The sequence below is a fragment of the Myxocyprinus asiaticus genome, chromosome 7 (genome assembly GCF_019703515.2).
Source record: "Myxocyprinus asiaticus isolate MX2 ecotype Aquarium Trade chromosome 7, UBuf_Myxa_2, whole genome shotgun sequence".
Classification (NCBI taxonomy): Eukaryota; Metazoa; Chordata; class Actinopteri; order Cypriniformes; family Catostomidae; genus Myxocyprinus; species Myxocyprinus asiaticus.
In genome coordinates, this window is record NC_059350.1 from 28639919 (window position 1) to 28664102 (window position 24184).

At 38.0% G+C, this 24184-nt stretch overlaps 2 protein-coding genes and 1 long non-coding RNA gene across 8 annotated transcripts in view; 1 reads left to right on the top strand and 2 right to left on the bottom strand.

Annotated features, from left to right (window-relative positions):
* Positions 1–6094, top strand: part of LOC127443695 (radixin) — a 280821-nt gene extending 274727 nt beyond the window's left edge. For 4 of the 6 annotated variants that reach the window (XM_051702491.1, XM_051702489.1, XM_051702490.1 and 1 more), the window contains 2 exons: positions 1999–2220; positions 2739–5619. In XM_051702491.1, coding sequence (XP_051558451.1) covers positions 1999–2220; positions 2739–2903 — 387 coding nt within the window. In that variant the 3' untranslated portion in view covers positions 2904–5619. Of the gene's footprint in view, positions 1–1998; positions 2221–2738 lie in introns of all 6 variants that reach the window. The other 2 variants (XM_051702493.1, XM_051702492.1) reach the window with 1 other exon arrangement.
* Positions 1–24184, bottom strand: part of LOC127443757 (uncharacterized) — a 600892-nt gene that overhangs the window by 271805 nt on the left and 304903 nt on the right. The window lies entirely within an intron of this gene.
* Positions 7162–24184, bottom strand: part of LOC127443690 (probable ribonuclease ZC3H12C) — a 65679-nt gene continuing 48656 nt past the window's right edge. Inside the window, exons 2-6 of the mRNA XM_051702477.1 lie at positions 15125–15924; positions 14367–14506; positions 13582–13816; positions 13352–13458; positions 7162–12941 (exon numbers count right to left, since the gene is read on the bottom strand). Coding sequence (XP_051558437.1) covers positions 11524–12941; positions 13352–13458; positions 13582–13816; positions 14367–14506; positions 15125–15828 — 2604 coding nt within the window. The 5' untranslated portion in view covers positions 15829–15924 and the 3' untranslated portion in view covers positions 7162–11523. The remainder of the gene's footprint in view (positions 12942–13351; positions 13459–13581; positions 13817–14366; positions 14507–15124; positions 15925–24184) is intronic.

The following is a 24184-nucleotide window of genomic DNA, read 5'->3' on the forward strand; positions in this document are numbered from 1 at the left end:
TGGCTTCCGTCTGGCCACTCTACCATACAGGCCTGATTGGTGGAGTGCTGCAGAGATGGTTGTTCTTCTGGAAGGTTCTCCTCTCTCCACAGAGAAACGCTGGAGCTCTGTCAGAGTGACCATCGGGTTCTTGGTCACCTCCCTGACTAAGGCCCTTCTCCCCCAATCGCTCAGTTTGGCCAGGCGGCCAGCTCTAGGAAGAGTCCTGGTGGTTCCAAACTTCTTCCATTTACGGATGATGGAGGCCACTGTGCTCATTGGGACCTTCAATGCTGCAGAAATGTTTCTGTACCCTTCCCCAGATCTGTGCCTCGATACAATCCTGTCTCGGAGGTCTACAGACAATTCCTTGGACTTCATGGCTTGGTTTGTGCTCTGACATGCACTGTTAACTGTGGGACCTTATATAGACAGGTGTGTGCCCTTCCAAATCATGTCCAATCAACTGAATTTACCACAGGTGGACTCCAATCAAGTTGTAGAAACATCTCAAGGATGATCAGTGGAAACAGGATGCACCTGAGCTCAATTTTGAGTGTCATGGCAAAGGCTGTGAATACTTATGAACATGATTTTTTTTTTTTTCTTTTTAATAAATTTGCAAAGATTTCAAACAAACTTCTTTCATGTTGTCATTATGGGGTATTGTTTGTAGAATTTTGGAAAATAATGAATTTAATCCATTTTGGAATAAGGCTGTAACATAACAAAATGTGGAAAAAAGTGAAGCGCTGTGAATACTTTCCGGATGCACTGTATAAGTTGTATGATTTTTTTGTGATAGGCAGCAAGCTTAAATTTGTGATCCTGGCCACCTCTCTTGTGTACAGGCATTGTCCATTATCAGGAGGAAACGTGCACCTCTGAATGAGGTGTTTACTGTACATATTGTATTATGTGTTGCATGTAAATGATAGCTAAAAACAAAATAAAGTGGCTTTGGTTAAGTGTTGAATTGAGACACAATTTTTTCTGGACTTTCAGGTTCTTCAGTGCATCAGCTGTTGTAAGGGACCGTAATGTGTAGGTATAATAAATGGCTCTTTATATTTCTCAGTGCAATGCAATCAACAAACCACTGGAGTAAATCAATACATAGTCTACTGTTGAAGCGTATCATGTTACAGCAATCATGTCAGTTTGGTCAACATCGTAAAGGAAGTGTTCACCCAAAAATGAAAATTCTCAATTTACTGATGTCCAAACCCATATGACTGACTGACTTCTCTGGAACACAACATATTTTGAAGTATGTCTTAGCTGTCTTTTTCCATACGATGTATATCAATGGGGATGAAAATTTTCAAGCTCCAAACGGACATGGAGCTTAAAGTTTGGTGAGGAAAAAGACAAAATTAAATGCTTACTCGCTATAAAATTTCACTGCCCTAACTCTCCTTGGCACGTTCATGAGAGGAGCTCATTCATACATCTTTAGGCTTGAATCATGTGTGATTTCAAGTTCACTTGAGCATGGTTTTTGATACAACCACAATCATGGCGCTATTTACAATAGATGAATGCTACAGCAATAATGAAGAATTTATTATTCAATTTTCAGGTATTACTTTAATGCATTGTCAGTATTCTTGTCAAATACTTAAACTCTGCACACATGGCTGTCTTCCAGGGGCCTCTTAACTTTAAATCAATCCAGTTAAATTGGTACGGGTTATAAAAGACTCCCAAGCAGAGAAATGGGGTCAGATTCATAACCTCACCTATACACTTGAATATGATTTGCTCTAAAATGATCATCTGCTTATGAACTTCAATACGCTAAGTGGGAATTAAACTCTTGTTTTGTAGTGATGGTTGCCCCCATGCTGTGGGATGGAGGGAATGTGATATCTAGTAATGAAAGGGCTGACATTTATTTAGTGCTTAAACACCTCCACAACAGATGTGTTGTAGGTAATTGCACATTATTAGCTGGGTCATTATATAGCATAGGGTGAACTGTGGTTGATGTATTAATTTCTCACTTGTTTCTTGTAGGCGTTGTCTGCTCAGGAGGACTTGGAGAAGACCAAAGAGGAGCTGAAGACCGTGATAATGGCTCCACCAGGTGGTGCGACAGAGAATGAGCATGACGAGCATGATGAAAGCAGTGCAGAAGCCAGTGCTGAGCTCTCTAATGATGGAGTGGCTCACCAGCGCAGTGAGGAGGAACGCCTCACTGAGACCCAAAAGAATGAACGTGTCAAAAAACAGCTGCAGGTATGAGTAAATGATGCAACTAACAGACTTATTTTTGGAAAATACACCGGGTGCTTTACCTTGCAAAATGTTTTTATTTGCAACAAAGTGGCAGTTAATATATGGTAAATTAGCAGCAAACAATAATTTGCCACAAATAATTTCCAGACATTTGCAGCTCTTCACATGTAGTGGTGAAACTACAGCAAACATTTGGAGGTGTTAAGAATTTGCGTCATTTTTGCCACAGGGGTTTGCAAGAACTGTATATTTTTTTCAAGCCAGTGAAATTAATGGAAATTTCTATTGTGACTATAAATGTTTTTAGTTATGGTCAGCTCTAAAACATTTCATAGGCTGGAAATTACTCTTTGTAAAAAAAACTTTATTAAACTTAAGTAATCACGAACAACTGGAAAAGTAATGGAAATTCATTGGTCTAAAGGTATGGGAACCATGAATTTAGATTTTGTGATGAAAAGGCAATGAGAGATTATATACCTGTGAATTTTACCGAAAACACACTCTTCTCCTTGCAGGCCTTGAGCTCAGAACTGGCCCAGGCCCGTGATGATACCAAGAAGACCCAGAACGATGTTTTGCATGCAGAGAATGTGAAGGCGGGTCGGGATAAGTACAAAACCCTACGCCAAATCCGCCAGGGCAACACCAAGCAGCGTATCGATGAGTTTGAGTCCATGTGAGGGCTGTCCCATCCCCTCTCATTGCCCCACTCTGCTCCCTGTAGCCCTGATGCCTTGATGGCTGGCTTACAAGTGCAGCTTTTACCTGCCCTCCCCAAAAACCCATAATCCCTGATCTTTGACCCCTTCAGAGAGGCTTGATGGGCATGGCTTCCACTCCATCATGCTTTGCCAAAGCTCTCTCTGCCTGTGGTCAGTCAATCAGGCTGTCCATGTGTTGAGCTCCTCATAGCCCTACTCCAAAATTGTCCAGAGCAAGTGATGTATCATATCATTATGAACTCTTGAAAAATGATTTTGATTTAATATAAATGCTTGGAAATATGTCATTTTAGAAGAAGCCTAAAAGGAGTTAAAGCAGAATTAAATTTTATGAAATGGCCATTTCTTTTTCAATATTTGGCAACAGTTATATGCCTGAAATGCTTAAAACAATATTCTTCTCTCATCCATTTTATTTACTCCCTGTTTTTTGTTTCTTTTGCTAATTTAAGTTGGTTAGCAAGTCGAGGTTTGAAAAGAAGCTGTTTTTCAGGGTCGTGAAGGTTGTCAGCAACTTCGAAATCAGCAGAGCCACACCCACATTCCCTGAAGAGCATACATAGCACTTCTCCACGCCAAAACCCCAGGCATCAAGTGGAAATTCAGAGCCACCGAAGTCAAATAAAGAATGTCTGAACAGACGTGTCTGTCTGTCGAATTAATGTGAACCATAACCAAAACTAAGGATCACCAAAGGGAAGCCATCACTCTCACCAGCCATGTCGAAAATATACTTACATCCTTACTGGATCATGATTAAGGAAAAAAGACTATTGTTACAGGCTTTATTTATCTCAGTTTAAGGAGAAGTTCTCGAATCAGGTTAAATAAGATGTAGCTCAATAGAGGCCCTGTAACATAATGTGAGGAGCACTGTGTCAGGATGGATCATGTGACCTCTGCAAGAAAAACCTCTCCAACACACTGTTTCATGTCCTGCCGGCTCACAAAGGCCAGGGCTAACAGACGGACAGACAGACAAACTGCCTCTATTAGTGAATGTGTGATTGTGGGGTGATTATGTATGAGGAAATTAATTTTGTGAATAATAGGAAAGAGGTGTGTGTGTGTGTGTATCTTTGCATCTCTCTGTCCATCTGTTTTTGACATTATGCTGAGAGTGTGTTGGTAGCATCTGCATAGATGTGTGGTTGTGTTTTCCAGCACCTGTGGCCTTTCTGGCTGGGGAGCATGTGAAAACATCAGTCCTGGTCTCAGGATGGCTCCCTACCTCATTACTGTAAAACATGGTGACTGGTTAATCAAACACTCAGTGTGTTGTTCCCATTTATGCAGTGCAAACTGGCGGAGAGGGGCAAGTGTTGTGATTGATGTTCTTTAATTGCCGCTAGCACTTGTTGGTTTTAATTGTCTGAAGTATTTTAATGGTGGTAGATGTAGTCTTACGCTTGAACTCAATAAGTTTAGCAGGATAATATGAAATAGAGATGTGGCTGACACTTCATACTACAAATACTGTAATTTGATACCATTGCTATATTGTCAGTATTTGTTAATTCTCATCAACTTATTCACACAGTGGAGTCTCTACAAACAATTGTGAAAACATCATTTGAGTGATTCTTATTCTAGGGCAGTTAGAATGGGTTGGCTGTCCCACAATGCAGTCTGTCTGTTTAGAACATAAATGTCTTCCTATTGTTACTGGGAAGAAAGTCCCTGCTTTTTGGTATCATAGTCTATTTTTCCTCTAAATAAAACCAGTATTTTTGGTCATGGAATCTGGTCCATTACTGAGCACTATGGTCTATTACTGCTGGTGAGATTGTGAAAGTTAAACACTTTGAAATAATATGTTGCCCCCCTTGTTTTGCTGGGGGATGTAGGAGGAGCCTTTTTTTGTGGTCCACCTAGAACACTTTTTTTCTGTCCACCTTCTCCAATTTCTTAATGCATCTTTTGCCCTTAAATTTTAGCCAATCTTTTTTTCTGCCTCACATCCACCACTTACAGTGGACTCCATTCAGTCTTTGGCGCTCATAAGATCTTTCTCTGCTCAGCCAGTATGTGTGCTGTAGTGCAGCCCCATTTGAAAGGCTTACCTTATTGAAGGTTTTCACAGGAGTGTTTTGAATAAAACTTTTTCGTTTTTTTTATTTTGCGCTGAGATGTTTGCTGTTTATTTGTTGTTTTTATGTAAGTAAAGACAGGTGATGGAACGTTTAGACCCGACCTTTATGCCAGAATGTTCAGGAAAGTTCAAAAGCACTTGTTTGGGTTCAGATGATGTTGATGAGATGTATTTGCCATAGCAAGATAAATAATGTGCTTCCAAATTATTATTTTTCTTAAGGCTTTCTGAAACTGAACCATCAGCATTTGCATTCACTAAAGGGGAGGGAAAATAACACCTAAAGGCCACAATGGTGTGAAAGTTGTTGCATATTTGTTTGCTTTTTTCTTGTAATAGTAATAGTTGAGTTGTTTTAGTTGTATATGTTTTGGTGGCTGGATTTTGACTTACTAGCATGGGAGTGATGGGGGAAACCACCAGAGTAAATTAGCAAAATAACACTCTAGGGCTAGCTGTCATGGTTGTTTAATTTTTTTTTTTTTCTACCTTTGTTCATATAGCTTTCTGTTACATAGAAATAACACAGGGGTACGTTGTCAATGAGTAAATATTTGGTTCACAATAAAAATGAAATGCGTACTTTTTGCTTTTTTGTTCTTTTCATCCTGCTTAATATTTTCAACCTGTTTTTCCTGTTATTCCAGTCTGAATATCTAAACATCTTCATAGTATTTTTATTACCCTAATTTTACAGATACATGTATTTAAAACTGTATAAAATTAGACAGAAGGGGAAAATGTAAATAAAGATGTGTTTATCTGCAATGGCAGTTGGATGCTTTGATGTAAAGTGTTTAAAAATGTAATCCAGTTTTGATGCGTGCTTTGCATAACCTGCCCCAGCATTTAGCCGCAGAGTCAAATTTAATAGCACTCACTTTACATTTATATAGCTATGATTGGTCCCCTGAGAGGATTATGAGAGCGACAGAGCACATTGTAAGGTTTAAGATTAACTTGTCAATCACTCATACATTTTGCTTTCATGTAAAAAATAAAACCAGAAGGGTAAATATGCAAATCAGGTAAGGGTAATAAAATGTTAACCCTATAACGCCTGACTTTTTTTTTTTTTTTTACCTGTAGCCAATTTATATGTGTGTGTGTATGTGTATATATATATATAATGAAAATGTGATTTTATATTATATTTCATATTTGATACATCAGGCTTTAAAGATCATTATGCTCCTGAGACCAGCAATTCATTTTTGTATAAGACTTTTGTTAAAGTTTATCTTAGCCCATAAATGGCAAATTAGTAAATCTTAGGGTATCTTTAGAGGACTCCCTGGGCTTTTTAGAGAGAACACATGTTTGGGAGTTCAGCAATGACTGAAATTGTAAAACTTTTTCTCTCTCTCTCTCTCTCTCTCTCTCTTGGTCTCAGGTTATAGCAAGATGACATCATAATAGCTTGTAATTTAAAACATTGAGATCTTTATAAAGACCTCAATAGCCTACTTGAAAAGAAGAGCAGGCTTCATATATAAAAATATAGATATCAGTTCCTACTTTAATCTTTTAAAATTTATATATCAGTATTTTCAAAGCTCTGTGTTTATTGTAGTGGGCATGAATAAAAGGTTATGAGGATTGAGAGATATACCTCAAATGCCTGTTGCATCATATTTGATACACGCGTTTCAATGTGTTTTTTTTTTTTTTATATAAAATAATGTACAGAATTTTAACCAAGCACAAGTTGCTTCAAATACTCATTTTAAATAATCAGTAACAGTATGAACAGTTTTTTTTTTTTACTTTATGAAAATGAGCAAAGATTTCACAGCATAAAGACATGTGCATCACAATACAAAGGCAGCCGTTTTGGATATTTATATGACAAGGTCTTCTACTTTGAGAAGAGCGCTTAAATTTTAACCAGGGGTCAGTAGACTTCTAATACATTGCATACAACATGTTTTTAAGCAAAGTATTCATCATGTTGATGTAGAGGCTTTCGAAAATCATGTATCAAATATGATGCGCACAGATTTTTAGGGTTGAGAATTTATTTTTCTTTAATTGCTTTCAGCAGTTTTAAACTGATAACATGATAAACTGCTAGTTCATTCAAAAGGCAATGCGGGGAAGTATTTCATAAAAATCGACAAAATGCTCTTTTTGCAGTTTTATTTTGATGAAAGATACATATTTGGAAACATAATGATATACAACTAAATCCATTGCATCAATGAACAAATAATTCACACATTTACCTCTAACATAACTCTTTTTGAAACTCAAACTCTACTTTGAACAACTAATGCATTATTGCCAGGGGCCATTAAAATGCTAACTTTACCTTACTCATTGCTTCCTTTGGTCCTTAAGCATAAAGCCCACTGATATATCATATATTAAGCCTCAATGCACCTGTTAGAGATGGCGCAGTCTGTTATTTAGTATGTCTTTGCTTCTATCAGTTACTGTACGTGTCACAATTATCACAATCACAGACTCCAGCAATCAGCTTTTGTTCAGCTCCCCCTTGGCATTCTTAGACTGCTGAAGGCAAGCTGAAAGGCTCACTAATGCTTGAGATATGTGTGACACTAGCATTACAATATCTCAAAAAGCCTAAATCAATTTGAATGCAACGGTAAAGTAAAAAAAAAAATAAAAATAAAAATCTAAACTTGTCATGAACACTGGTTCGACTTAAAGTATCCCTGACAAATGTGTATTTACATGATGAACACCAGAAATAAGCATACAATCAGTCTGTTCAACTGCATGCAATTATAGAATATTATCCCACACTTAAACATATTAGCTAATACTACGTTACTTTACATGCACTTTTAAGCACTAGCAATACTTCTATTTAAGTACATTGATATTTAACTAAACTAAAATGACACTGAAATTATGGAAACTTGTTAACATTTTATATCATTGAAAACTTGTAGGCTGAACATGGTTCAGATTATTGAGATGTGTCTTAAGCACAATGCCATGTAGAGGCAATACTCTTATGCCCACACCACCGCCAACAATGGCACACAGTGCCACAAGGCAAGAGGGAAGGCTCTTCTTTATCCAAAATAAAGGTTCTCCTATCAAATATTTTTCAGGCAACATTTTATCCCCAATGTATAGCGCAGCTCATTTCTTGGACCTCAAGTCCAGCCCTCTTAAGAATGACCTCAAGTCAAGCCCTGCATCAAAAATGACATGAATGAAACTCAGTAGTTTATGGAATATGAAAAGTGTGAGACTATTCAACTGTATTTTATAAATGTAGGTTTCAGACTTGGTTTCATCGACCAGTGCTGAAGCAAAAGTTCCTCAAATTCAGTTTTTTTTTTTACCCCCAATAACCCTATTTAAACTTTTCGAAACAAGACAATTTTTTGCTCCACCTCTCGCTCATAAACTTCTGATTTGACAAGTTCTCTTTCTGATAAAATGTTGCCAAATGATTTCTTAATTTACATATGTATTACCTTTTTGTACATAGCTTTGTGTGTGATTATATTTTTCCATATATCATATAAACATCTCTGAATTTAAGTTAAAAAGATACAATTTGTATCAACAAGGACAGGTATTCTCTGATTACCATGGATAACATCAAAAATTAAAACAGTTCTGAAATAATTCATACCTGATAAGGAAGTTTGATAAAAAAATAATAATAAAAATAATAATGAATTTGCATCCAATCAGAGTTTAACTTCAGTTGCTTTTAGAAGAGCAGGATATAATTGGCATATATTGTAGTATCAAGTAGCTAAAACTAAAAAGCTACTCAGAAAGAGCTAGTGCAACCTGTCTGTACTACACTACACCTGCGGCTACATTCAGACCCTTTCTGTGATCATAACACTGAGAGAACTACAAAAACCCCAAGCCAACTTCCAAAACTACAAATACACACATACACACACACAAACACATTCAAGAATAAGCATTTCTCTCTATAAAAGATTAAAACAAAAATCAATACAAAACAGAAACAGAAAGTAAACAGTAAATCATAATGGCAATATAAGCAATCAGTAATAGGCAAGTTACTTCACTGGACTAGCCATTATTTGCTGAGCACCATTAAATTTTACATACTAGGGGAGACCAGAGGCAATTGAAACACTACATTTCTCTGAAAAAAAAAAAAAAAGCTAGAGTGATGACACTTATTCAGCACATGGTCAGTATATTTCTCTCTCTGAGAATTTTTTTTATTTTTTTTATCATTTCACTTTGCGAACACTAGCTGATATGCTAGTAATATAATACAAATTGCATGTCTTAATTTCAACATGTCCAATATTTTTCTTCTGCTGTCCAAGATTTTGATTCTTTGAATTTAAACATATATGTTTTATCCCTAGTTTTATCTATTAGTTGTTCAAAATTAAAACAATTGACAGATGCTAACACTTGCTGTGAGGTCATGGGCAATTGAACTACTAGTTATGTAATACAAATTGCATTCCCAAATGCAATTAAGGAAACAATTAATTTTTCGTAGTCAGTGAGTTAGGAAGGAAATACTAAATATTACAATTTCCCCCAGTCTCCTCTACCTAATTATAGGGCAATGTGAACAAATATAAAATAAAATAAAAATCCTCAAAAATATTTAAGTCAAAAAAGTAATTGTCACATTGGACTAGAAAAGCACAAAGGGTCCTGCCCTTTACTTGCTTTTCATCTGATGCCTTTATATGTTAATGCAAATTAATGCAGTCCTGCAAACATCTGTTTGTGTGATCCAAAAAGGAAAATGCCAAGTTGTCCTAATTATTTTCATTATGGACCATCAACACCTACAAATAGTGGCCTTCCTTCTATTCTTACCATACTGTATTGAATTGAAAAAGTGCCCTGTGATTCAATATGTTCTCACCTGAACATAAACATTAACATGAAGTAAAACATATTAGAAAATAAATAGACGAAAATAAATATCACATGCATCACAACATTCACACCTTTAACAGCTGTCTTTTACAGCTGCTTTGGATACCTCAGTCAAGGACAGATTAAGAACTGCGAGGCCCATGGGCCAGTACACCATGGAGGCCCTCCATGACGTGACTACATTCACTTTTATGCATCATAGGACGCTTGGCAGATTTGGTTGGATTTTTTCAAATAGACAGAAGAAAAGTTTGGAGTAATGTCTTAATTATCTGTACTTTTTAATTATGAACCAATCTAAAACCATGCGTTACTAATAGGGATGTGCACAGCGCCTGTATTCAAATAGCCTTCCAAAATCACTATTCGGCTATTCTGCACGTTTATAGAGGTCTTCAACCCGATTCGATGGTACCCAACAAACCTACAGGTTTTGGGCAAGGCTCGGGTCAGTTTTTCAAGTAGGCTATAGGGCAAGTTATGGGCTGTTTACATGCTGTGCTGTTTTTCAATTGTTTTTCTATGTAAACGCACTTGACGGACATCTTTGATCGTTGCACCACAACTCACTTTTTTCTGTGTACTGCGCGGGACCGTCACATTTTTTAGACACCGTGTTAAGTTTAAAAGAACTTCAATATTTATAAACGCATCTCAAGACACCTGCGTTCTGTTTCACCATTTGTGGCGCTGGTGTCACAAATCGACATTCTGATGAAGTTCAGGTTGCAAAGAGGACTTAATGTGACTGTTACACTTACACATGATTCCTGATTGTTTATCACCTGGCAAAGTTTCAGCGTTTGATAATCGGTGAGCCAGTGTTTTTTTCCCCCTTTTGCTCTGGTGTGCAGAAAATAATTACACAAGTTAAATGCTAAATCATTTAAAAATCAAAGCATCCCCAAGAGGTTTATTAACAGTAGCATTCACTGCCTCATGGAAAGTGCCCGGGCAGAATTATGCTTTTTTCAATGATTAATAGGCCTACTATGTTGCAGGCAGTGACAGAGATTGTTTTTGTTTGACTTTAATGTGATTTTATCATTTGAAGATCTATGTATTGTGCTATTTAGGCTCATAACTCAATGTGCCCTTTATTCCCTGCTAGTCTGAGTTTGTGTTTGACGCATCCATGGCAATAAACATTCTTTATTCCCGAGTCCCGACAAGTAACAGAATAACCGTTTGTGAACTCTTGCTGTTAACCAAATATTACAAAAGGTTACCGTGCACATATTTAGTGTATTAAGGCATCTGATCTTTCGCTTTATGATTAAACATTAAATGCATGCAGGACTTAAACATTTTAAAGTCCCTATACTATTGCATGAATTCTGTCACTTATATGAATTTAAACCATCAGATTTGCACAGAGCCAGGGTAAACTGCACCTTATCTTTGTGTTTGAAAGCGCTGAATGAATCAAACACTGTTCTCTGTAGTCCTTCAAATAAACGTGCTGCGCCTGTGAGAGGGAGATTCCCTGATCACGCAGCCATGCACTAGAGTGGTTGTGATCGCGCTGCTGTAGACCAGCACACATTGGTTTAGAGCTTGAGGCCCCTTGGGTTTAGAGGCCCCTGGGCAACGGCCCAATTGTCCCGGTGGTTAATCCGTCCCTGACCTCAGTACTCCTGCATGGATCTTTTCTGCTAGGATGGCTGCTGCCAATTGCTGGGCGTCGGTCACATGAGGGTACTGACCCATGACCAACTGTACAAGCTCAGAGGGAAAAATGTTACAAAGATTGGAAAATACTTTCTCTCGTACTTCCTGATAACGATTTAAGGCTGGTGGCTCTTGGTGCTGGTGTGCTAAAATGTGGGGTGGTTGCGAAGGGTGGGAAGGTGGAGGAGGAAAGGGACAGCCCCGAGGCATCCGCCACATCTGCTCACGGTTCTTTGAAAAGTCCTGGAAGCTGAATGGCTTGTAGCAAAGTTGTGAGTGCTGTCTGTAATATGAATCCCAGCTGCTCTTGCTATCTTGAGATAGGTTGGACTTTCTGGGCAGTAACAGAGAGTGTTCATAAAGCCTGGAGTCTGACACGCTGTCCACACATGTGGAGGCAAGGCTACAACCCAGCGGAGAGTTCTGGGAATAGGTGTTTCCCTGGGAAACAGGAGGGAAGTCTCCAGGACAGCTTGAACAGGCTCCTATCACTTGATGCTGAAGGTGTGGAGTCCTGTAGGAGACAGAGTGCTTGAAGTGGCTCTCCTGCTGGTCTTCTAGAGCTAAGCTATGAACATGCGGCATGCTGTGGCGAAATCTTGGCTGGTTATGTGTAGCAGGGGAGAGCATGCGTGCTGGAGAAATGACAGAGGGTAATTGGTAATGTCTGCGGTGATGTTGGTGATGACACTTGATACCATCATCCAGGAAAAAATCAGGAGAGCTCATGCAAGAATGCTCGCTGTGGGTTGCCATGCCATAAGAATCTGAGCTCACGCTGCTGTCACTGCTGCAGTCTGACGCCATTGAGCTGGTCCGAGGATCAACATCAGACAGGAAGTGGTGATCTGGACTCCTCTGAGAGGGCAGGCTTAGGCCAGAATATGCCCTAACCATGGAGTAATAAAGATCTGAAGACTCACAGGTTGGATACAGTTCTGCTTGAGACAATGGTGAAGCTTCTGTATTCTTTACCAAACAAATAGTATGATCCTTCTGGTCCTGGGTATGCCCATGACAGGAAGGGGGGCCTCCCGGTGCAGGGGGCAGAGCAAAGTTGCTCTTATACAGGTCTGCTTTGGTTTTGGAACATAGCTTGTCCTCCACATCACTGTAAGAGAGGGCACGGATGCTAGGGTCAGGTTGCCTCTTTGGCTGAACTCGTTTACTGTCACAGGCTTTGTCATTGCGGGAGCCTCCAGGCAAACTGTGACTTTTCACAAGACCTGACTGACCCACATTTTTAACTGTGGAGCTCTTGGCATTGGCGCGGAGCTCATCTGCGACCGCACGCTGTGGCTGTGTGCCACGCTCTGGATGATAGAACTTACACTTGTGCCCATAGGTGCATTTCTTTCCTAATAGAAAAAAGGAATGAACAAATCATTTTATATACAAAACACACTTGTATCTATAAACACATTGTTAATAACTAAATTACATTTCAGATGACTGGCTGAAGGCTAAACTATACTTCGATTTTCCTTGTGCTACTTCTTACGCACAGGTAAATTTAGTCATCAGCGTACAGTAGTCCGGGTTCACCCCAATTTTTCTAAACATAAAAACAATGTGCCTGTGCCCACAGTACTACTAAAGAGTAGTGCACATGCATTGAAGGCATCCATGTGGACTCATATTCAAAAGAGTATACGTTTTAAGTATACTTTTTTCCAGGGCTAAAGTACATGACTGTGCGTGTAACGGCACATGGAACAATAAGGTATACCCTAACCTTAACACAGTCAAAAACAGGGTCATCGCTTACCGTATGGACAGGGCTGTTTCTTATGCTCTGGAATGATGGGTCTTTTTCTGAGAAAATTCTCCAGACTTGGCCCATGACGACCCAGAGGATCATCAGGAGGCATGAACCTGAGTGATTTTTTTCTTACATTAGTATTCTCATTGTCATAAAAGGCAAAAATAGCTAATAGAAGTAAACAACATTGAAATTGAGATTTTCATTCTATAAATATCTATACCTCACATACTCACTTATCATTAACAAAGGAGTACATTAGAAGTCGTTCATCAATAAACTTCTTCCACTCTGGTTTCTCAACAGCCAAGTCTCTGTAGTTGTCATTGGAGACAATGATGCCATCTGATTCATAAGACAGCTTAACAATAAACCTGTCATCATAGCAAACCACTCTGCGGCCCTGGACACGACGTGAGGGTGTGAAAACCAGAATTTTATCCTTTTCCAGCCGTCTTAAAATCTCCTGATCTGTAGGGAATTTTTTTTTTTTTTTTTAATGTCAGTTTAATTTGTAGATTTGGTTACAACTTACAGGCTTTTGATAACTGTTAGCTTCTATCAAGCGACAAGCTCTTATCATGTTGCAAAGTCCACCAAAAAAATTGGTTTGTTTAGGCAAAAGTTAGGATCCTTTAGCAGTCCCATGTCAATCATAAAATATTAATTGTTCTAACAGACCCCCTAAAGCAATTTGGGGTTGAGTTCTTGTTTAAGCGCACAATGGTATTAGGGTTCTCTCCAGTTTATGGACTCTCTGCAACATTTCGGTTATCAAACCAGACAGGTCTGATGATGCTTTGTCCACATAACTAAAATTTATTGTAGAATTCATCCACTGGCAATTACTAAAACTTCAACTAATAAAAAATCAAATTGAGTTAGGGTTACAAATTAATTAATTACAAATTAATTTCTGTCTTACATACTGTGATAGCCTGAATAAACAAAAAAGCTTCACAGTTTAAATTCCTACATGGTCTCAAGTGATGATCTGTGGAAATCCTGGCAAGTGTTTCACCTGTGATGAGAGCATCAGGGCGGGACTGTTCTTTTCTCCAAGCAGGCACAAATACTGTAATGTCTCGATGGCCGCGTTCAAGAAACCAATCAACTGCAAGCTGAATGCCATGACAGGAGAACACCTCCTTATTGCCATGGCTGTAAAAGAAAGAAAGAAAGTGGTGCCATTTTAAAAAGTGTCTACAGATATTCCTTTATTCTACTTCAAAGCCCTCTTGCAAAATCTAACATGCAGAAAAATAAATAGAAAAATCATGGAATTTGCATAGGTCATAATTGCTTGCAGAGAAATGCAAAATGCAATAAAAAACTATTACTAATACTACTACTAATAATAGTAGTAATAATAAAGGATTCCTAAACTATGATTAACTATGGGGCAGAGAGTATCATTGTCCAGACAATCTGGCAAGTAAACTTGACTTATAAATTTTCTCATACAATTAGCAGTTCTAGAGTCTAGTCTTAATGACTCTAAAATGCACAGAAAGGCTCAGTTTATGTTAATTCTCATCAGCTAAATATGTAAAATCTGAATCTGCTTTTGCTATTGTAATTTGTAAGATATTACAACAATTTAAAAAAATTATCTGTTTAGATAAACACAAGCAAAACCACAGAGTAAATCATCGTTGAGATGGTTTAGATGGATTCCTTAATGTTTAGTAAATATGAAGCCAACACAACTTTACGTATTTGATTCATAATTAGAACAGAAACTTTAATGCAGATACTGCTTCTTTTCTGGATTCTCACCTCATGGCCACATTGCTTCCATCAATAACAATGGGGCGGAGGTTATCCTTATCATCCATAGGTGTCCAAGAGAGAGATTCTGACAAGTGGGAGTAAACAGAGTCTGAGAAACTGCAGGAAGACGATGAACCAGAGGATGATGATGTGGAAGTTAACTGGGAGGAAAACTGTGTCCCACCCTCATTCTCTGACTTACTTCCCAGTTTCACCAGCTCACCGAGAATGTCGTTAATCAGTGCATCTGACCCTAGCTTGTTCAGAACCAGCTGAACCAAGTCTTCCGCATAACCGAGCTTAAGGGCAAACTCCATCTTTGTCTGGTATTTCCTGAGCGTATCAGCAGGGCCTGGCTCTCCGGGTACCATGTCCAGAACCACTGAATCCAAATCCAGGCATGGAGACCAACAGAGTGGTGGGTGGACTGCATGGACAGACTCGTCGCTGAGCACATGAGGACTACTACAACTCTGCTCAGACTCGCAATCTGACCCTGCACTTTCATCTGAATCCCCTTGTTGGGAAGAACTCCTGCTTCTGGTGCAGGGGGCTGCATTATCAACAGTGTCTGACAAGCCACTGTCCATAATAGGTCCAGCATCAGTGCCAGCCTGCTGGTCTTTTGCTTTAACATGGAGGTAGTTGAGATCCAGCCCCAGTTCAAGGATGTGGCCTGTTCCATCATCCAGATGCTCCTTCAGGCCCATGAAGCTTCCACAGACATCCAGCGCAGTACTGACTGTGAGCCCTGCTGACCCTTGCCACCTGTTATGGAGCCCTCAGTTCGCCTTGCTCATGTGAACCTGGAGAACGATAGAGGGAGAATTTGAGTGTATTGGATTTACTCTCTAAATTGTACTGTTTATTCAGGTAATGAAGGATGTTCACTCACAGAGCACTTTATTAGGGACACCTGTACATCTACTTCATTCAAACGATTATCTAATCAGCCAATCATGTGGCAGCAGTGCAATGCATAAAATCAACAGATACGGGTCAGGAGCTTCAGTTAATATTTTAAATGTTGACAATTTCTTTCCAGATGATATAAGCATTTAAAATCATCAGTCTCTCTCTTCCGGCTAAAAAGACTCAGGAACATCCATGATGTCACATAGAGGTTGAGAAACCTTGTCCAATCAAATTATTTCTAGAATGAGAACACACCCTTCTTCTACAACTGTTCAACACATCTGGCTGTGTTCTAACTGGTGCTGATCGTGCCTTCACAGGGCATTTAGAAGGGAGCATAATCCATGCTGTAGGGTCCTTCCAAACAGAATTTCCAATAGGGATCACTTAAAAAGTGAGTTCTGACTGACCGTTATCACCTTTCAGCCATCTGAAACTCTCACAGTAGAGGGTAATTGCCTTTGAAGGGATAGGGCATAGGGATGATCACCTCTGAATGGGATGGGCCAATGCGGGAGCTGGACACGAGGAAAGTTGCTGAAGTTTATTTATAGTTTTTGTTCAGCAGGAGGTTTCTTGGGACAGCTCGAGAAAGTGTTCTTTAATCTTAATGCTTAGTGTATTGGGATACATTATCTTTTACTCGCTTGTTTCTCAGTCATCTGTATTGGACTTGCTCAGTGGCTCCAGCCTTATTGTAAGCAAAGACTGCATTGTGCTATTTGCGTTTGTGGGCTGGTTATGGATTAATTTTGTCAGTTAGATCAAATGGCGGTTCTCAAGTCTTTGGAAAAGCTGGCCAGTATTGAGATTGCTTCTCAAATTTCCCCAGTAAGCGGCTCTGACATGAGCAGCATGGAGAAAATGGGTATGTGTGTGTGGCTGTCAACCAAAGCCTACTGGCTGTTTTTTATTAAATGGGATGAGTTGTTTGACATGTCCTGCCCCCTTTTCCTGTTTCTGTGGGAAATATGTCAAAACACCAAATCAAACTGAGCTTGTCAAGGCACTTCATGAGAACTTTAAGGGCTGTTCTCACAGGAAGAGTTTTGCATCAAGGACACAATGGTGGTAGCTGTGGGGATTGAACTGACAACCTTCTGCTTAGCAGTGCTGTGCTTTAGCACACTACACCACCACCACTCCAAATAGAAATAGTTTGGAGATTCCACCAATAGGTGGTAATTAAGTCCAAACTCTGAAAATACAGTGGAACATCACATTATGTTCCTGACAATCACTGTTAATACTAGCCATGATTTTTGTGTCAGTAGCTCAATTAATTAATTATACATACATTCTCTATAATTTAACGGAGCCCACATCCAATTAGTCCTGACAAGCACCACATGTTCCATGCATATATAAGGAGCATGACGTGCATGGCATTCAATAATGACACAGTTAATGAGCAAAAGAACTTAAGCCCATATTTCTGTTCTTCTAATGCATTGCATACAACCCATTTACACTACCAACTTCTTATGAATGTGCTGTCTTTGTTTAGATCACTGGTGCTTGACAGGGAATGGAATATATTATAGGATGTACATGGTGCGATAACCAGAGGAGAACCTCGGAAGTAAATTGCACTTGACCCAGCCCATTAGCTCCTGATTTCGACAACCCATTTGCGCCTACGTGCATGCTTGCACGAAAATACAGAAATGTCATGGTCATGCCCACTGACTATGTGCGTATGGCGTATTACATAGCACTGCACTTAAGATGTAGCACTCTTAAAATAGGGCCCATTAAGTGTCACAGGCAGGGCCCTCCTTAAGGTGGTGCAACCGATGCACTGAATGGCGAGACCCATTTAACTGCAAGGTGTAAATACAATCCAGCTAAAAAATATCCCGATGCTATCCGGATATGAAGTGCATGTTAATGCAAAGTGTAAGTGTGGCCACTGAATCGTTCACAATTGACATTTTTTTTTTTCCTTTATAAAAAATAAAAAACTCCTTCTACAAGTCAGTGGTGGCAGCAGTACCTATCTAGGCTGTTGTGTGCTGGGGCAGTGGCATTAGGGCTTGCGATGCTAACAGACTGAACAAACTGATTAGGAAAGCCAGCTCTGTTCTGGGTACCTGCCTCGATCCTCTGGAGGTGGTCATGAAGAGGAGAATGCTGGCTAAACTCTGTGCTATCAGTTATAACATCTACCAGCCATTATACAGCACTGTCATATATAGATAGATAGATAGATAAAAAAACATGTTTTAATCAGTTTACCTACTAACATACACAACTCAGATGCCTTTAATGGAAAAATATATTTTTCTATTTATTTTTCTTTCATGTGCGGTAGACAGGTGAGTTTAAATTACTCTATGAATCACTATGAATGCCAGAGGTGGCTGATGGCATAAAGCCTCCTCTCATTAGTAAACTGACCAATCAAAATGGATATTCAAATGGTGCAACGTCAGCTGCTTCTGTTCACAATGTGTCAAAAAAAGGCCAAACGTAACCAATCATTGTCAGAGGTAACCATTCAAGCCAATCAGCTTTCAGTATCACATTTACACTTCATCAAGGCTACTTGTGGATAAAGCGACAGGTGAAGAGAAACTTTCAAATATGGCAAAATATTGATGGAATAAAAGTTACTGGAAGATCTAAAAACATGAAAGACTGAATTACATGATCATATTTTTATTTGATGCAATGAAGCAGTGGAGGATTGAGTTTGTCTGCATATACAGTGGCCTATTAGTTGAGCAGATGTTACTGTATATGGAATGGGGCCCTTCATTCATTTAAAAAAGTTTGCATTGATCGTAGTCTGTAGCTGTGTCATGTGTTCCATTCGTTTGTTGTATTTACAAGTGTTGAGTTGGTGATCGGAATAATATATCAGTAGTTATCAAGACTATTTTAAGATATCAGGGAAAGGACATAATTTGTGTACGGGAGTATAATTACCAGCAAAAGCATATCGTAATACATAATATTTAGACACACAGCAATCTTTTATTGGTTTTATTTCTCAATACTAATTTATATATTTGCCTCTTCAGAAAATTCTGTCACGTACAGCCACTGGTGTGTATGTATAATTTCATCAGTACGCAGTACCTGCACTTCTATAATTTCGTTTTTCTTGCGTACCACCACTTCTCAGAGTCTCGCAGTACGATTTTATTTTTTTACTTAATGTAAGCCAGTGAATGATTTGATGTGGCCTACCAATCACTTTGTATCTGAAAATCGCATTACAGTCTAAACATCTGAGTGCTCTCTGTGCAAAATTCACTGGTGAGTTTAAAAACACTCAGCAGTGTGTGCAAAAGCATCAGTGGTCGTCAGAAGCGATCCGTGGTCCAGTTTCGGACAGGAGAGTGCATTTAAGCTTTTCTGGGCATAGTTCAGTTACACTGCTCTCCAAAACATAAACCAGCAACTTTTAGGTCAGCAAATTGTATTGCGTCTTACACAGCAGTTTTTACAGAAGTGATGTCAGCTCATATGCACAAACCTTTTTCAACGAAAGATAAATCTATGATTAAAAAAAAGAAAAAATTTTGCTTCTAGTTTCCATTCTTCAAGTGTTTAATGGGCACGTCTCATCTGTTGAGTGTCTGTAGTGCTCATAAAAAGTGATAACATACAGGCATATTTCCTGATTGTGTTTGGTTCTATATACAGATGTGTGTCAGCATTCTCAATTCCGAACATCATCAAATCAGTTTGTTCTTTGTTTACTTATGATTATCTGCACAAGTATCTGGCTCCTGCACAAATTCACCATATGTGCAGGACAAGGAAAGACTAATTTTCCCTCATTGAATGGGAGGATAATAGAGAAAATGGAAGAACAGACATTGCTATTTTTTCAGTTGTACATTTATATTATTTTATTTAAAAGACAGTTCTACATTAGATTGCCATTGTTTTCTTATGTGGGTTGATATTGTCAAAGATACCTCAGGTTTTATAAACAATAACCCTATATTGTATGCTTTTATTTTCAAAGTAAAGTTAATAACTATATTCAGGGTTGGGGAGCAACGGAATACATGAAACAGGATTACGTATTTAAAATACAAAATATAAGTAACTGTATTCCACTACAGTTACAATTTAAATCATTGGTAATTAGAATACAGTTACATTCAAAAGGTATTTTGATTACCGAAGAGATTACTTTGCATTTTATTGTCATTTGTTTCATTTAATATTTAGTCCTTTCAGATGAAAAACATTTATCCATATAAATGATGCAATCCAAAGTGCATTTAAACAGCAGTGAAACACTTTCTTATGATGTGTTACATTCATACGAGCAGACAGTAAGTTTGGAGCAGAAGAAATAGAAAATATAGCTGCAAGCAGCGATACCGGGGTCAAGCCAATTATCGGCACCATGAGCAGCAAAAGAAGCTTTGCGACATGTTTTTGGTTAGTGTCCGATGAACAGTGTTTGAGGAGTTAGAAAAAGTAACTTTTCAATCATTAAAAACCCCCATTTATTTTATAAATAACTAAAATAAGCTATTTCTTAGAATTTTTGTCCAGTATGTGGCACTGTTCTGAAACTGCTCAGGTAGTATCTGAGCATGATGGTTATCATGCAGAAAAGCATTTTGGAGTTATAAGCCACAATAGCCATTTTTCTGTCTCCTGACCAGTAGGGGGCAGTGCGCCAAAACGCTGCAGGTAACCTCAGGGCCTAATGTTGATGACACATACCAAGTTTTGCCCCAATCCCTCAAAGCGTTGCGGAGATACAGCCTCAAGTTCAACTCTGCGCGTTCTTTGTCGAATTCGTTGAAACGCCAATCGAAAACGGTATGGTTTATCAAAATTCTGTGAATAATTTTTGTCATGAGTGCCTCTAGGTGATGCAGGTCAGTATTCGTGCAAATCGGACAAACGGCCTAAGACGAGTTCGACAAAGTAGGTTTTACAAAAAATTCAAAATGGCGAAACATTTTCATGACAGAAAATTATGTCATAGGGTGCAATCGAATCATCTTGAGCCAAGGAACCAGAGAAAAAAATAATTTAGTTTCTAGGTCTCACGGTTCAAAAGTTATTAACATAAACATGAGTGCAAATTTGGGCAGTTGGTGGTGCTAGAGGGTTTGAGGTAGAGATGCCAAATTTGCTGTGGTAACACATCAGACTGTCCTCTATTTGTGTACATTTCATATCTTTCCCACAAGCGGTTCTATGGGCTGCCATAGACTCAAGAGCGGAAGAATAATAATAAGAAGAAAACTAACGAAAACAATAGGGGTCTTTGCCCCTTCGGGGCTAGACCCCTAATAAACCTTGTGTAAATTGTCAGCTTTACGCTAAGCTAAAATGCTATTTCTAGCCATTTTACATGTGCATGTTACCAGGCACGATCATTTTTTTTTTTTATCAAAAAAAAAAAATACTCGTTGGATCATAATTTCTTTTTTCTAGTAAGACCTTTGATATTAGGGCAAAAATCGTATTCTTGATAATAATTTTTGTATTTGTTTCCTGTAAAAATATCTAAAAATCCTTAAAACAAGATAAATTTGATTTATCTTGTTTTAGAAACAACACTGCGTAAGATATTTAGGTTTTTCAGAGAATGTATTTTTAACATATGTATTTTGTCTTACTGTACTGGCAGAGTTTTTATTGTCAAAATAAGTTAAAAAATCTACCAGTGCGAAGAAGTAATCCAAAGTATTTAGAATACATTACTGACCTTGAGTAATCTAATGGAATACATTACAAATGACATTTTACAGCATGTATTCTGTAATCTGTAGTGGAATACATTTCAAAAGTAACCCTCCCAACCCTGCCTATATTTTAATTGAGGGTGTGAGGTCATGTTTGTTCTTCAGCCAGATCTTAAGAAGGAATTTATGAACAGATCTTAAAAAGTTAAATAAATACCCCTGACTATTTTAATGTAAATAAACACATATTATTAACAGTGTTTTGTTTTTCATGTTAACATGTTAGTTACAATTAAAGTGTTAAGTCAGATAAATATGGGAAAAAAAGTTTGGGCCCTGTTGAGTTTTCATCTGAATAATCTGGCCCCTGCAAGAAAGTAGTTGAAGTGCCCTGCCATGTAGTCAGTGCTGGAAATGGCCAAGATTCATTGGAGGGACTCAAGTGATTCCCCATTCCCTCCTATGATTATTGACATGTAACTATTCAGTATCAAATTTATGATTAAAAGGAAGACATTTACCAAACTTTTATAATTCATATTTTATTTCAGATAACTTAAAACAAAAACAAAAAAGAAAAAAAAAAGAAACATCACAGTTACTTGCTGATTGCAAGAATACACTTGAAATAATAAAAACTATTTACAACTGTTTGGATCTGTACCCATCTAAGTCAGTTTAAATTTGAAAAAGTTATGAAGGCCAAAATGTTTTTTATTTTGTGATTTGTACTATACATTAGCTGGATCTGATGGATTTTGTAATTGGAGCAAAAACTCAAACTCTTCTGGCTCTTTCTCCCTGTGGATGGTAAATTTTGGCAGACAGCTTGCTTCATACATTCAGTTTAAGGAGTCACTTTTTATAATTCTTATATATATTATAGCTGTGCAGCAATTGTTGTAAGTGGGACAGCCTACATTTTTAGCCTACACATTTAAAGAACAAATTTAAATAAAAGTATTCGTTTTTAGAGACATCCGCTGCCCTGCAAATCAGAGATGCGACACAAAAGCCAAAAGCGGCCATCTAGCGCATGTCCACGGACTCGTGCTTGCCACACATTGTAATTTTTTACTGGAAATGTGGACAATATCGAGACAACATCAAATATACTACATATCAGGGAAATTTTAACTAATATGATAGATAAAAATAGACCATGATGGAAATTTTACAACGCAGTCCTTTAGATATTTGTAGTGCTACCTCTATATATGACCTGTAAAGCTGGCACTTGCATTTCAATGGCAAAAAAGTCAGAAAATACAATGAACAAGAACACAGGTCAGGCTATGTGAGGGGAGAAACAAGCCCTCTGTTCACACACTACCCATTAAAAATATTATGTGACCAGAACAAAACCTCAGCCAAAGGAGAGTTTGTAATAAAAAATTTGATCATTAAGTACACCGGTCACAGCAAGAGAACAGAAAAGTGTTCTGTTTTTTTCTGTTTTTATTTTGTTATATTTTATTTTATGGCCATTATTAAATCTTTTAATGTTACAATTCATTAATTGTAGACAATACATTTAATGAATAGTAACAACCCCCAACAAAGCATTTCTAAAAGATGTGTTCACGTGTCACAGCACTAGCTGAAATTCTTAAAGTTACATTTCATAAAGTTATCCTGAACATGTTTTACTGCGTGAGGAACACCTCACCTAAATCTCACAGGGGGCAACCTTTTTATTCAGATTAAATTATTATTATTATTATTTAAGCATAGAGCCTACATTATGGCCCTTTTCGTCTGTCACTTGTTCCCCAGCAAGTGTGCTGACTTTTCAGTTATAAAGTTGTTCTTGGCAGATACCTTTTACAAATACTTAAAACATGTAAGTAAAAGGATAGTTCACCCAAAAATTTAAATTCTGTCATTAATCAACCTCATTTTGTTCCCTACATGAATTTCTCTCTGAAGCACAAAAGAAGTTAGGCATAATGTTAGTCTATCACCGTTCACTTTCACTGCATTTTTTCCCCATACAATAAAAGTGAATACTGAGACTTACATTCTGCCTAACATCTCCTTTTGAGTTCCTCAAAAGAAAGAAAGCCATGGGTTGAAAAACATGAAAAGTTGAAGTGATGAAAGAATTGTTATTTTGGGTGCGCTATCTCTTTAAGAGTTCAATTCAATGAACACCAGCTTTAAAGTTGACAAAATGCACTAAAATGTTAACAGACTAAATCCTAAAAGAGGGAACCTTGCTTCTAAATCAGTTATGATGTTTATTTAAAGACAATAATATGTATATTAAAGACAGCGGATAGACGATGAAAAGATCAAGGGCTTCAGACTGCTACAAAATGGTCACTCTCTCTTTGATTATGTGCTGCTTTTTTCTGTTGTGTATGAGAAACATTAAATGTTAAACAGCCAAAAAGCGGAACGTAACAGCGCTATCCACTAATTTGACCAATTATCAGCATGGTTTAATGGACAGAGCACTAACGCAGTGTGCGTTTAC